At 43.9% G+C, this 14,479-nt stretch overlaps 1 protein-coding gene across 2 annotated transcripts in view; it reads right to left on the bottom strand.

Moving 5' to 3' along the window:
• Positions 1-14,479, bottom strand: part of slc18a2 (solute carrier family 18 member 2) — a 31,042-nt gene that overhangs the window by 9,132 nt on the left and 7,431 nt on the right. For both annotated transcript variants that reach the window (XM_051646525.1, XM_051646526.1), the window contains exons 7-10: positions 11,540-11,629; positions 11,281-11,324; positions 2,617-2,677; positions 1,696-1,791 (exon numbers count right to left, since the gene is read on the bottom strand). In XM_051646525.1, the coding sequence (XP_051502485.1) occupies positions 1,696-1,791; positions 2,617-2,677; positions 11,281-11,324; positions 11,540-11,629 (291 nt within the window). The remainder of the gene's footprint in view (positions 1-1,695; positions 1,792-2,616; positions 2,678-11,280; positions 11,325-11,539; positions 11,630-14,479) is intronic.

Genomic DNA, 14,479 nt, shown 5'->3' with positions numbered 1-14,479 from the left:
GAAGATTTTTAGAAGAATATTTCAGCTCTGTTGGTCCTCACAATGCAAGTGAATTAGTACCAACATTTTAAAGTTCAAAAAATCCCATAAAGGCAGCATAAAAGTAATCCTTAAAACTGCAGTGGTTATATCCACATCTTTAGAAGTGATATGATAGGTGTGCTTAAGAAACAGATAAATATTATGTCCTTTTTACTATAAATTCTCCTGCCTGCCCAGTAGGTGGCGATATGCACGAAGAATGCAAACCAAAAAGCAAAAGAAGGTGAAAGTGGAGATTGATAGTAAAAAAGTACTTAAATATTGATTTGTTTTTCACCCACACCTATCATATCACTTTTGAAGACATGGATTTAACCCCTGGATTTCTTTAATGCTGCCTTTATGTGCTTTTGGACCTTCAGAGTTCTGGCCACCATTCACTTGCATTGTAAGGACCAACAGAGCTGAGATACTCTTCTAAAAATCTTTGTTTGTGTTCAGCAGAAGAAAAAAGAGAGAAGGGATTAAAGGGAGAATTTTCATTTTTGGGTGAACTATTCCTTTATGCTCTTGTGGACAGCTTTTTACAGAAAGAAGAGTCAGTGTTGTTCCACTCAATGATGATGGCTTCAAATAGCTGATGAGACCAAATATTCTCTATAGCTATATAGTTGTCCGTAAGTTTACCCACAAGGCTTAAACATTTAAAAAAATCAAAGGGAAAAACTATCCAGTACATGAACTCTTGCTCATTTCCTGGCCAATGGTTTGTGGTTAAGACCATTAAAAGCTTAATGTTTTGCCATTTTAGTCTTGGCCCATTTTTTTCTTTCTTTTTTTTTTTTTGCCCAGGAGTATACACAAGATTTAACCAAAGAATTAATGCAAGTGCTTTTATAAAATTATAAGTTTAATATTTCTGTCTTTAAACCCTCCAAAACTTGGCCCCATTTACTTCCATTGTAAGTACATCACTGTAAGTACACATTTGATGTTTGCTTAAAAAAAAAAAAAAGGGAGTCAAAATAATTTTTCGTGGTAATCAACATTATGCCACAAATGCTGTTGATTGAGCTGAACTTGTATTAAACCCAGAATATTCCTTTAAAGGCCTTAAATCGCTTAAAGAGTGCAGTTTTATTTTCTTTGTTGACGTATTTCCTATTGAAACTTTGGGCTGCACAGGGCTTGTCCCTTTTTTTAATAGCCAATAGTCATTGGTTTATGTCACAGCCATGAACCATGATACTTACTAACATGCTACTTACTAATCAGGCATTCTCATTCTAGAGAGCATTTGATAGAAAAAAAAAGTTTGTGTAGTGCAAGATGAGTAATCAATATTTTTGGTCTGTTTTTCCAGAAGAGAAAGACTATAAATGTAAGTGTGTATATCTGTTTAAAGTTAATTCTGTCAACTTTCAGGAGTAAACTAGCATATAGATGGCTTCAAAGCTAAAAGACATTGACTGAAAGCCACAAAATACAGATTATAATTTCTTTTATCCTTACATGTGTTTACATTTACACTCTTGTGTCCTGCAAATGAGAGATACATTATTTTTTACTTACCTGTTTCTCTCTCAAATCAAAACGGATCAATAATCCATCCTAAATTATGACCCATTTTATAAATAGAGTGAGAATTACTTTGGAAATACTGCAATTGTAGAATTGTGTGTGTGCATAAAAACAATAAAGACATTCTCCCACCTAGCTGCCATTTCCTGGGGCACATTGTCTCCATCATCCAGATGGGCAGAGCTGGCTCCAGCATTGCAATGGCCATGTTAGCAAAACAAATGGAACCTGAAAAAGAAAATGAGGGAGAGTAAGTGGATTCATCTTCTGAAGAATTCTCTCTTTCTGTACACACCCACATTAATTTTTCTTTCCCTTTCTCGGATATAATAAACAGCATCATCCTGTTCCTACTCTCAGGCCACTGTAATTGGAGAGGAGGAGATTCTCTCTCTTTCTCTCTCTCTCTCTCTTTCCCTCTCTCTCTCTCTCTCTCTCTCTCACTCACTCTTTCTCTTGTTCTCACATATACACACTTGACATTTTCTCATTCTTATCTCACAAAAATACATCCCTGTTTAATGTGTCATACTAAAGCATACACATTCAACAGTGTCACACCTGCAATCAAATATTCAACTAAAAAACATACTGTGTTTAACATATTATCAAAACACATAGATCAGAATCCATTCTTAAGGTGCACTCAGTATATGTTCTCTCAATAAAAAGTTGAGAAACAATAAAAACTGAATAGTGCTTTCAAAAAATATGTTTAGAATTATGTTCTTTCACATGAAATGAAAAGTCATATCAGTAGCCTAATAAAAGCTGCGTTCACCTCATGGGGCTCGACAAGTTGAGATCATATGCTATTCACTTTATCTTGGTAACTATTGGACACTTTTGCTCAAAGAATACTTAATTTCTGTAATGGCATCAGGAACTGAAAAATTTTGTGTAAGGTGTCCAGGATCCAGGACCACTGCCATATCAGCCAGTGAAGCATTAACAAAAAATTACAGAGTGCACCTAAAGTGCACACTTTTATTTTCAGGAAAAATCCTTAAGAATTGTTTTGTGTGTGTGTGTGTGTGTGGTTACTGGTCTGACCTGCTGCAATGAGGATGTATGGATCTCTCATGAGAGTCATTAGTGGAGTTCCTTTCTGGCTCTGTGAACAATAAAAAATAAATATATTAAGCTAATCAAAATAGTAAAAATTGTTCCAGGTTTTGCAATATTACAATATTATATATTTAGACAATATTTGTACCCTGGATTTGATTTTCAGGGGCATTTGTAGCTTTATCACAGCATATGTTTTCTAATCATATAAAAGCAATACCAAATACTTCAATTTGATCAATTTACTAACATATATTCTCCATCTGAATAATTATATCTTATGTTTTATGCAACAATTTGCATAACAATGCCTAGAGTAGAATATGAAGAAATGTATCAGATGTTACAAATAAAACAAAGAAGACCTTATTATGGGGGTATTTTTGCCCACACATATTGAATATCAAGGGTATTTTTGTCACTTTTGGTGGCGTTTTTGCCCCAAGCTCCCGTTTATTTCTGACCCTACCTTGAACACAATAATGACACATTGATAAAACATTGTGCTTCCCACTGCACAGAACTTGGATTCCCTTCCATCTCATTCAACTATCAATGCAGCCTCGGGTTTTTTATGAAGGGTTGTGTGTCAGGGTGCATGAGCCTGACATGCAGTCATTTGGGAAACCTCAGCAGTTCCCATCTAAGCCATCTTTGAACAGAAGATCACAGATGAGTGTGTGACAAGAAGGTACCAATGTTAACTCTCTATATTGATATGGGAATTGTGGCATTGCTAGTATAATAAAGAAGATCGTTTTTAAGAGAGGGGAATGACAGAGAACATTTTTTGATTATTTTATGAGTTATGCTATCTTAGAAATAACTGTTTTACTTAAAGGTGATATTTTCTCCTATCCCATCTTAACATCCAGAGACAGTTATAAGTAAGCCATTAATAGGCTGATTCCCTTGAAAAGTGTAAACACTGTGGGACTGTGGCACTCAAAACATTGCTCTGTTTGTGTGAGCATCCTGACAAGGCTGACACAACAATATTGGATCAACAAAGGTTTAAGTTTTTTTTTAATTTTTATTTTTTTATTTTTTTGTGATGCGGTGTAGAAATTATACTTTTAGGTATGACTGTTTAGTCAAAAGAAAAGAAAAGCCTGTTAGTTATAGTTACACCTTTTCACAGGATTATTTTTAATGCCACTCAGTGGTCACTAGGTGATAGCTCATATTTCACATTACCACTCTTCATTATATTAGCACTGCTGTTCTTTATTCCACTTAAATGCACATACCTCTCTGTGGATATGTCATTCCACTCAAAACCCCCTGTCATTATCACCCCAATGCTGCTACCCTAGCCGAGTTAATTAATGCTGGGAATGATCTCATTGAAGAACAATTAGATTTTGTCACTCACTGCTATCCTTGCCAATAATACGGTTGGATATTGACACTCATGAGGCTTCTGGCTGCAGGGTACTTCATCTGTCTGAGCCTAAGTACTATTTGATGTCCAGGCGTTATTGATTTGATTGATTATTGATTTGAAATAATAGGTTTATTACATTTTGGCCAGCACTGTTTAATGATGACAGAAGAAACTGACCTTTTAAGCAATGTTGCTCAGATTTGTTAAAAATAAAATTTTGTATGTAGCATAATTAATCATGTTAGAGCTTTTCTTAATCATATTACTGTCAAGAGGGTGAGGGGAGACAAAGGGACCCAAATGCAGAGGAGAACAGTCAATGAGATTATTAACAACAGAAAAGGGCTTTCAGCAAGCAATGACTGGCGAATCCGGCACTGGCTGCAGTGGCGAGATGATTAGAAGCAGTAGCAGCTCAGTGGGCTAAGGGAGGAGTGAGTGAGGAACAATCCAAAGGATGTCTGTAGAAGCTGGTGTGGTGCAAAGCAAAGCTCAGGCTAAGGTTTCTCTCCCGACATGCGGGCAGAGAATGAGGAATCCTCCTCCAAGTGTACTGGGTGGCGAAGACAGGCAAAGGATAACTAGAAGATAACCACACTTCCCGATACGCGGGCAGAGACAGGCAACCAAAGACACATGAGAGATCTCCAACTAAACAAGAGAGCATGGTTAACACTTGACAGTGCAAACAATTAACTGGCAAAGAAAGAGAGGAAACACAAGGAATAAGTAGGAAGTGCAATCAGAGTGAAGCAGGTGTAGCGAGCGAATAAATCATTGGCATGATCAGCGCCTCCCCAGGAACGGAAACCATGGAAACACTAGATCATGCGTGCCGGTTCCACCTGTGGAACACGAGGGAGGGAGAAAAACAAACAACAGAATGAGCCGGCACAGATGCCGGAACCGTGACAGGGGAGCTTACGTGAGGGCAGACGGAGTGGAATATCCTTGGAGGACAACCAAACCCTCTGCCCGCACACATAAGTTGGGGCTTAGACCGGTGTCAATCTGCTGACCTCTTAACGTGAGCACTAGACCATAAGAGGGCTTCTCTGGTGGCTTTGTACGTGTGTCGGCACCTCTGCAAAAAGGCTTGAACGGATGGGACCTGAGCATCGGGCTCTTGGGTGGGAAACAGAGGGGGCTGGTAGCCGAGGATACACTGGAAGGGTGATAACCCAGTAGACGACAATGGCAACGAGTTGTGGGCATACTCGACCCAAACTAAACTAACGCTCCAAGAAGAAGGTTTACGATTTGTCTGGGGGAGAAACCCAGAGGACAAACTCACTGTAGCCCACAGCTGTTGACAGAACTCTGCCCAAAAACGTGAAACAAACTGGGGGCCTCTGTCAGAAACCATGCCGACTAGGAGGCCATGAATGCGGAAGACGTGATTAATGACCCCTACCACTGTCTCCCTCGCTGAGGGTAATTTGGGGAGGGGAATCAAATTAGCTGCCTTCGAGAACCGGTCCACTACAATCAAAACGACTTTGTTGCCGTGGTAAGGGGGGAGACCAGTTACAAAGTCCATGGATATGTGCGACCAGGGTCTCAAAGGGACCAACAGCAGTTGGAGGAGCCTGGCTGGGGGATTACAGGAGGTCCCGCGCAAGCAATGGCCACCAGAAATGCTGTCTAATGACTGTCTGGGTGCGAGTAGCCCCTGTTTGGCAAGCGACATTGGATGAGTGACCCCACTGTAGGACGTGCATCCGAACTGATCGTGGAACAAATAACTTGCATGCTGGGCATGTGGCTGGGGCGCAGTGTTTCGTAGCGCAGTGCGGACTTTATCCTCCACCTCCAAGGAAACCATGCCCACCACTCAAGAGGCGGGGAGGATGGTATCCCTGGTGGCAGTGGAGGTCTCAATTTCGAAACTTCGAGATAAGAGTAATGCTTGATGTTTTTGGAGCCCGGGCAATATGAAAGGGTGAAATTAAAATGTGTGAAAAAAACAAGCCAGCAAGCCTGTCTAGAGTTAAGACGTTTGGCACTACGGATGTACTCTAGGTTCTTGTGATCAGTCCAAACCACGAAAGGTATCCCCAAACCCTCTAACCAGTGACGCCACTCACCCCAGGCCAACCAGACAGCCAGCAATTCCCAGTTACTGACATCGTAATTCCATTCTGCCGGTGTTAAGCGGTGTGAAAAGAATGCACACGGATGCATCTTTCCATCCAAGGGAGAGCGCTGTGAGAGGACCGCTCCAACACTGACCTCAGATGCATCCACCTCCACCACAAACTGACTAGCAGGGTCGGGGGTAATTAAGATAGGTGCAGTAGAAAACCATTCTTTATGTTTAGAAAACATGGCTTCAGCCTGCCGAGCCCAGTAGAAGTCAGTGCGCGTGGAGGTGAGATCCGTCAAGGGTGCGGCGAGTTGTCTATAATTCCTAATGAACCTCTGATAAAAACTGCCGAACCCCAGAAACCTCTGCAATGCCTTGCGAAAATCTGCAGTTGGCCACTCAGTGACAGCTTTAACTTTAGCAGGGTCCATACATACTCCCTCGGACGAAACGATGAACCCCAAGAATGGAACCAACTGTGCATAAAAAGCGCACTTCTCTACCTTGATAAACAGCCGATTCTCCAACAGTTGCTGAAGCACCTGCCTGACGTGCCATACACGGTCCTGGATATGCCCCCAATGGGTGTTAAAAGCTGTCTTCCACTCATCCCCCTTCCTGATATGGACCAGATCATAAGCATTGTGTAGGTCCAACTTTGAAAAGACGGACACCCCCTGCAAGAGTTCGAAGGCTGAGGACATTAACGGCAAAGGATAACGGTTCTTCACCATGATGTCATTCAGCCCCCGATAATCTATGCAGGGTCTAAGCGAGCCATCCTTCTTCTCCACAAAGAAGAACCCTCCCCTGCAGGCGATAAGGAAGGGCGGATAAGACCAGCTGCCACAGAATCGTTTATATACTTGTTCATAGCCTCCCTCTCAGGAGTCGAGAGTGAATACAGCCATCCTCGAGAAGGAGAGGTGCCAGGAAGCAATTCAATAGCACAGTCGTATGGGCGATGAGGAGGGAGGGTCATGGTGCAGGACTGGCTGAACACCGCCCTCAAGTTGTGGTATGCCAATGGCACTCTGGACAAATCCACCGGCTTATCCTGCAATGAAACACAAGACTGGACAGGTGAGACAGCAGAGTTAAGGCAATGTGAAGAACAAAAAGAGCTCCAAGCAAGAACAGTGTTGGTTGCCCAATCTATGTGTGGGTTGTGCATTACCAACCAGTATGTTCCAGCACTACTGGGGTCGATAGAGACTGGATGAGGTAGAAGGACAATTGTTCAGAGTGGTTACTGGAGATGAAGGTGACTGGCCTAGTGGAATGGGTGATGACTGACAAGTTCATGCCACTAAGTGTGTGATCAGTGACGGGCTTGTCCAATTGGACCCTGAGAAGTTGGCATTTAGAAGCCAAGTCGATGTCAATGAAGTTCCCTTCGGCACCGGAATCCACCAAAGCAGAAACAGTATGACTGTCAGCACCAATCTGCAGCAGGGCTGGGAGAAGTGTGCGAAGTCTGGGGGCTTTGTCCAATGGTGACGCGCTCGCTAGTAACCCCCTTGCTACTGATGACCGGTGTCTTTTAATGGGCACGTAGCAAAAAGCTGACCCAATCGAGCACAAGAGAAGCATAATCCCTTAAGTCATTGCTGCCTTTACTTATGTGACATAGGAACTTTACCAACTTGCATGGGCTCAGTGTCAAGGTGAGAGTCAGGTGACCTGGTAGAAGGAGTGGGTTGTGGGTGATGATCAGATGCCTGAGAGGGCGAAGAGCGGTGTTGTCGATGATCACGACGCTGAGTCAGGCGTTGATCGACTTGAATTGCCAGGTCCACCAGATCGTCAAATCGAGTGGGAAGGTGCAAAGGATAAATCTCATCCTGAATACTGTCAGAAAGTCCCTGCAAGAACAGATCCCACACAGCGTGATCGTTCCAGTCGCTGGAAGTGGCCAGGGTGTGAAACTTTATCGCATAGTCGGCAACTCGTCGATTACCCTGGGACAGTCCAGATTAAATCCTCCCAGCCTCCCAACCTTGAGCTGCATGGTCAAACACTCAGCGAAGTTCAGCAGAGAAAGCGTCATAGGTGGCGCAGCACAGTTGTCGATTATCCCACATTGCCATTCCTCATTCTCCAGCCCTTCCGGAGAGGAGCGTGATTACACATGCAGTCTTCATCATGTCTGAGGCAAACGTAGAGGGCTGCAAGGAGAAGAACAGTGAGCATCACGAGAGAAAAGTGCTAACAGGTCCCTCACCTCCGAACGGAGCTGGAAGGAGGATGCATGCCTCAGGGCGCCATTGGGGCATGGGAAGCTGTCGAAGAAGATGGAAGTGTGTCCTGAGAAGGACTGGGATCAGGAGGTGGGCGGAGCTGCTAGACCACCACGGTGAGTTCCGCAAGCTGTGATGCCATCATCTCCAACGTGCGGTTAGAGGCAGAGATTTGATCTTGGTGTCATCCAAGAAGGGCTCCTTGTTGCGAGAGGGCGGAGCAAAGAGTAGGCTCCTCCGCTGGATCCATGTAGGCCAGTTTATTCTGTCAAGAGGATGAGGGGAGACAAAGGGACCCAAACGCAGAGGAGAACAGTCAATGAGTTTATTAACAACAGAAAAGGGCTTTCAGCAAATAATGACTGGCGAAGCCGGCACTGGCTGCAGTGGCGAGATGAGTAGAAGCAGTAGCCCCTCAGTGGGCTAAGGGAGAAGTGTGTTCATAGGATGAGTGTGTGCATTGTGGAAGTCAGGAGCAATCCAAAGGATGTCCGTAGAAGCTGGTGTAGTGCGAAGCAAAGCCAGGCTAAGGTTTCTCCTCTGACACGCAGGGAGAGAACGAGGAATCCTCCTCCAAGGGAACTGGGCGGCGAAGACAGGCAAAGGCGAACAAGAAGATAACCACACTTTCCGATATGTGGGCAGAGACAGGCAACCAACAGACACACGAGAGATTTCCAACTAAACAAGAGAGCACGGTTAACACTTGACAGAGCAAAAAATAAACTGGCAAAGAAAGAGAGGAAACACAAGGAATAAGTAGGGAGTGCAATCAGAGTGAAACAGGTGTAGTGAGCGAGTAAATCATTGGCATTATCAGTCCAAACACCTTTCACGTCAATCAAGGCCAAACTCCACTACTCGCTGTATAAAACTAATCTCGCTAAAGCTGCCTTTTTCCACTAGAGGAACACTAGTCAAAGAGGTGAAATGCAATGTGTAGCCCACTGAAGTAAAATGTGCTATTTAGGCTATAAACCTCAAAACTAATAAAACAAGCAATGTACACATAAAAACTGAGAAAAGGCAAGATTAGAGTCTGGTTGACTTGTTCAGTGCTTCAAACCAATCTCTGAATATATATAAAAGATTTAATGCCACTAAACTGGAAAACTTTGATTGCTCTTTGTATCAAGCTGGTACCTTGTAAACATGACATTGTTTTCTGGAGGAATGACAAAAAAATAAAAAATAAATGTTAGGGTGTAACTAAATAAAAATGTGATACTACTGACTTAATGTGATGAGGAGGAGGGCGTGGCCGGGCCGTAAGAGGAGCCGGGGATGCCAGTTCGAGAGAGAGAGAGACGTACGCAAAATGCTAAATTTGTCATATATATTTTTTTATTTTCTCCCCTTTTTCTCCCCAATTTGGAATGCCCAATTCCCAGTGTGCTCTAAGTCCTCATGGTGGCGTAGTGACTCACCTCAATCCGGGTGGTGGAGGACAAATCTTAGTTGCCTCCACGTCTGAGACTGTCAACCCGTGCATCTGTGGCTTGCTGAGTGCGTTACTGCAGACACAGCACATGTGGAGGCTTCACGCTATTCTCCGCGGCATCCTCGCACAACTTACCACGCACTCCACCGAGAGCGAACCACATTATAGTGACCATGAGGAGGTTACCCCATGTGACTCTAACCTCCCTAGCAATTGGGCCAATTTTAGTTTAGGAGACCTGGCTGGAGTCACTCAGCAAACCCTGGATTCAAACTTGCGACTCCAGGGGTGGTAGTCAGCATATTTACTCGCTGAGCTACCCATGCCCCCCCTAAATTTGTCATATTGTATTGCAAGCTTAGCAATGGAGCCAAAAGAGAAATCAAAGACACTCACCAAAACCGTCCAAATCAGTTTCAATGAATGGACAGTTCATGTAAAGGAAACGGTTAAAATAAACAATTCAATTATATTTAGTGTTGGGAACTCCAATAACTCACTTGAACCCCTGTGCAGCATTAAGTGATTGTTGACTTTGTTGAAGATAAATATTTAGTTAACTGCTTCTGTTTAGTAGAATATTATGACATAAAATAGGGTGTTTTCTAGTTTTATGAGCTTATATTTAGTAAAAATGTATATGTTCAGTTTAATGTTGTAACCTTAATTGCTTAATTTCACCACAATTAAATATATAAATATAAGGTGATTACTAAATATTTAAATGTTACATATTTAAAATGTTTTCTTCTTTAAATAGCTTCAATGTAGCTACTTTTTGTTAGCAACTTGTAGTGTAGCTAATTAATTCTTTTAAAAGCGAAGCTTGACTTAAGTTTAAATACTTAAAGTTATGAGTAGCTTGTAGCTTAGAAAGATACAGCTTCAAAGTAGCTTCCCCAAACACTATAAAAACACCTGTGTGCCCTACTCCCAGGGGTTGTGAAAACCCAGCCAATCTGTTTGGAATTTACAATTTAAGCCAGTGCTTGTCATCTTTGTGTGCAATATGTATCAGGTGGTCAATGAGCGGATTGTGGGCAATCTGAGAATATCAGGAAATTAACCTAAAAACTTAATGTTGGCATACCTTAAGAACAATGCTTAAACCTTTTCCTCCCAAAAGCAAAAACAACCTTATGCAGACTCAGTTTTTAAATCCCAAATATGATTGTAAATAACATTTGTGTCATACAACCTAAGTATTCAAACGCAAATACACCTACACAGCCAAAATCATTGCCAATGATTTACTCGCTCGCTAAACCTGCTTTACTCTGATTGCACTCCCTACTTATTCCTTGTGTTTCCTCTCTTTCTTTACCAATTTATTTTTTGCACTGTCAAAAATCATTTCTAATGCAGAGGCTGATCTTTAGCTTTAGAGTGTTTTACCCAATGCTAAACATCATTTATAACCCCAAAAAACTAGACTTCTGAAAAACAGACTGCTGCTCAGTTTAATTCAAGTCAGGAATGAGAGTGATGTACTTACTTCTGGCTCAACCTTTGAAGGCTGAAGAACAAACAACTGCAGAGCTGCTCATAAAAATGAGAAATCAGATAAAAAGCAAATAATTGTTCAGCATCTGAAATTCAATTCAAATGTTTTTTTTTAAATTATTATTATTAGCATTATTCCACAATGATGAATTTATGACACAATAACAGGAAGGTTTGACACTAAACCAATCAGTTGTATTTTGATTGGAAAAATGTTAAAGAGCTAAAAGAACAGATTTTAAATCACTCACCTCCATCAAGCACAGCGAGCACTGCCAGGATAAGGAAAGGAGCCGTCTTACCGACAAATTCATACATGACACTGCCAAAAGGAGGGCCAACTGCATCACACACACACACACACATACATTAGTGCTTAGTCAAAATGTTTGGCTCACCAACATATGCAATCTCTATGTAAAAACAAACAGTAGTATCTTTACTTTGAAAACAATTGGCATCGCCAATATGTTTAAATAAACACAGGCCATAAACAAATTCATTATGTGCAAACTGGCCAACTTAACCTGCTGGGTATGTGTGCATTTGTTTAAAATAATGTGGTTTAAACAAGCTTGTAGTTGTATCAGATTTACTATAATTGTTTACATAATCAAAAACTGTTTGCAGTCTGTAAGTTTGAGTGTTTAAAATAACTGTGCAATTGCAATTTATTTTTCAGCTTTCTTTCTGATCAAGCAAATTTTCAGTCAGGTCATGTGACTGTTTCAAAGTTTTTTCGTTTGTGTAACGAGCGATAGTGAGGCAAACAGACCCAGGGGCAGAGGAACAATTCAACAAATTTATTAGCAGCAAATATAGGCATTCACTGGGTTGTGAAGTCAGGAATAGATTTGTATAATCTTCTGTTGAAGCTAAGTGAGGTGCAGAACAATGCCCAACAGAGATGAGCAATCTTAACTCCCGACACGCGGACAGAGACGAAGTATCCTCCGTATATGACCAGCTGACACACAGCAAACTGGAAGGCAACCACACACCTGACACACAGGCAACCAACAGATACACAAGACAGGACCAGCTAGGCAGAGAGAGTGAGGTTAGTACTCAACGTCAAACACTCAGCATTAGCTAGACTACATTCAACATTAAGCCACATTAAACAATCCATCCAAGGACATGACACACGAGGGGGTTAATATAGACATTAACAAACAAGGAACAGGTGTTGCTTGCCAGCTGAATGTTGGCATGATCAGCGTTCCCAAGGAAACAATCAGGGTTCCCATGGAAACGCTGATTCCTCATGCCAGCAGCACCTGAAACACATGAGAAAGAAACACGCTTGGAACAAAACAAACAGGGAATGATGATGCCAACGTTCCCAATGTGACATCACCGGAGAGCGTACAGCGGTAACTTGTGCACGGCGGTAACCAACAACCAGACCTGTGCGCTCACACAAAGAATGTACACAAAATACTAGACAGACAGGGGACGATGATGCCATGGTCCTCGTCAGACAAAACCCAACCTGACAAGGTGACAGGACCGTGACATCACCGGAGAGTACATGGCCGTAACTCGCACACGGCGGTAACTTGCACACGGCGGTAACCAACAACCGGACTCGTACACTCACACAAAGTACGTACACAAAACACGAGACAGACAGGGGATGATAAAGCCACAGTCCCATCAGACAGAAACCAAACCTGACAAGGTGACAGGACCATGACAGTACCTCCTGGCGTCCCAATGGGATAAAAAAAAAAAGACAAACAGAACGAACAATTAAAAACCAAGAACAGGAAACACAACAGAAAGGGAGGGAAACCAGGGAGGTAGTTTAAGTAAAGGGGAATGGTTTGGAGGCCTGGGAGGAGGCCTCAGGGCAGAGGCAGGGTCTGGTGGCCTGGGAGGTGGCCTCAGGGCAGAGGGGACAGTGAACTGGGCAGCAGCTGCTGGGTTCAGGAGAAAGTGGCTCAGGGGGTGGAGCTGTGGACGGCTCAGGTGTGGGCACTGCTCATGGCTGGTGAATGGCCTTTGTGGCCGTGGACGCTGGCCACAACAGGGGAACGAACTCCGCAGTTGTGAGCATGGGCAGCTGCAACAGGGGAGCGGCCTCCATGGCCTTGGGCACCGACAGAGGCTGGAGAATGGCCTCCATGGCCATGAGCACAGGTAATGACAGGGAAACAGCTTCTGTGATTGTGAGCACTGGCAGTGACAGGGGAACAGCCTTGATGGCTGTGAAGACCGACATGGACTGGGGAGCATCTTCCGTGGCTGTGAGAACAGGCAGTGATTGGGGAACAGCTTCCTCGGCTGTGAGCACTGGCAGTGACAAGGGAACAGCCTCTGTGGCTGTGAAGATCGACATGGACTGGGGAACAGCCTCCGTGGCTGTGTGCACAGGCAGTGACAGGGGAACAGCATCCTTGGATGTGAGCACTGGTAGTGACAGGGGAACAACTTCCATGGTCGTGGGCACTGGCAGTATCAGGGAAACGACCCCCATGGTCGTGAGCCCAGACAGGGGATGAGAAACAGCCTCCGTGGCCATGGACACAGACAGTAACAAGGGAACGACCTCCGTGGTTGTGAGCAATGGCAGGGACTGGTCAACAGCCTCCATGGTCATGAGCACAGACAGGGAATGACCTCTGTTGTTGGGGGCACTGGCAGTGGGACGGCCGAGGCTTCCGGTGCTGACTCTGGGACGGACGAGGCTTCAGGCGCTTGCTCTGGAATGGACAAGGCTTCAGGACTGGATCGTTGACTGTGGCAGGCGTGGGCACTGGCTCATTGACCTTGGCAGGCGTGGGCACTGGCTCATTGACCGTGGGCGCTGGCAGAGGCAGGGAAAAGGCCCCCGTGGCCGTGGGTGCTGGCAGCAGCAGGGGAATGGCCTTCGTGGCCTCCTCCGCCTCCTCCGGCGGTGATCGGTTTATCACACTGCAGTCAGGCCGGATCGAACACTCGGCAGAGCTCCGTGGCGAATGCTAAAAATGACACGCAACAAGGACGTTCATTGTCCCACATGGCGGTTCCCCAATCAGCGGCCCTTTTGGTGAGCAGCAGGATGACGTAAGCTACCTTCATTCTCTCCGAAGGGAAAGCAGAGGGCTGTGACGTGAAGAACAAGGAACTTTGTGCAAGGAATGCGCTATAGGATTCAGCCTCACCCATATACAGGGCTGGAAGGGGAAAACGGGTTTCTGAGCATC

The sequence above is a fragment of the Myxocyprinus asiaticus genome, chromosome 20 (genome assembly GCF_019703515.2).
Source record: "Myxocyprinus asiaticus isolate MX2 ecotype Aquarium Trade chromosome 20, UBuf_Myxa_2, whole genome shotgun sequence".
NCBI lineage: Eukaryota > Metazoa > Chordata > Actinopteri > Cypriniformes > Catostomidae > Myxocyprinus > Myxocyprinus asiaticus.
This window is presented reverse-complemented; position numbering and strand designations above follow the sequence as displayed.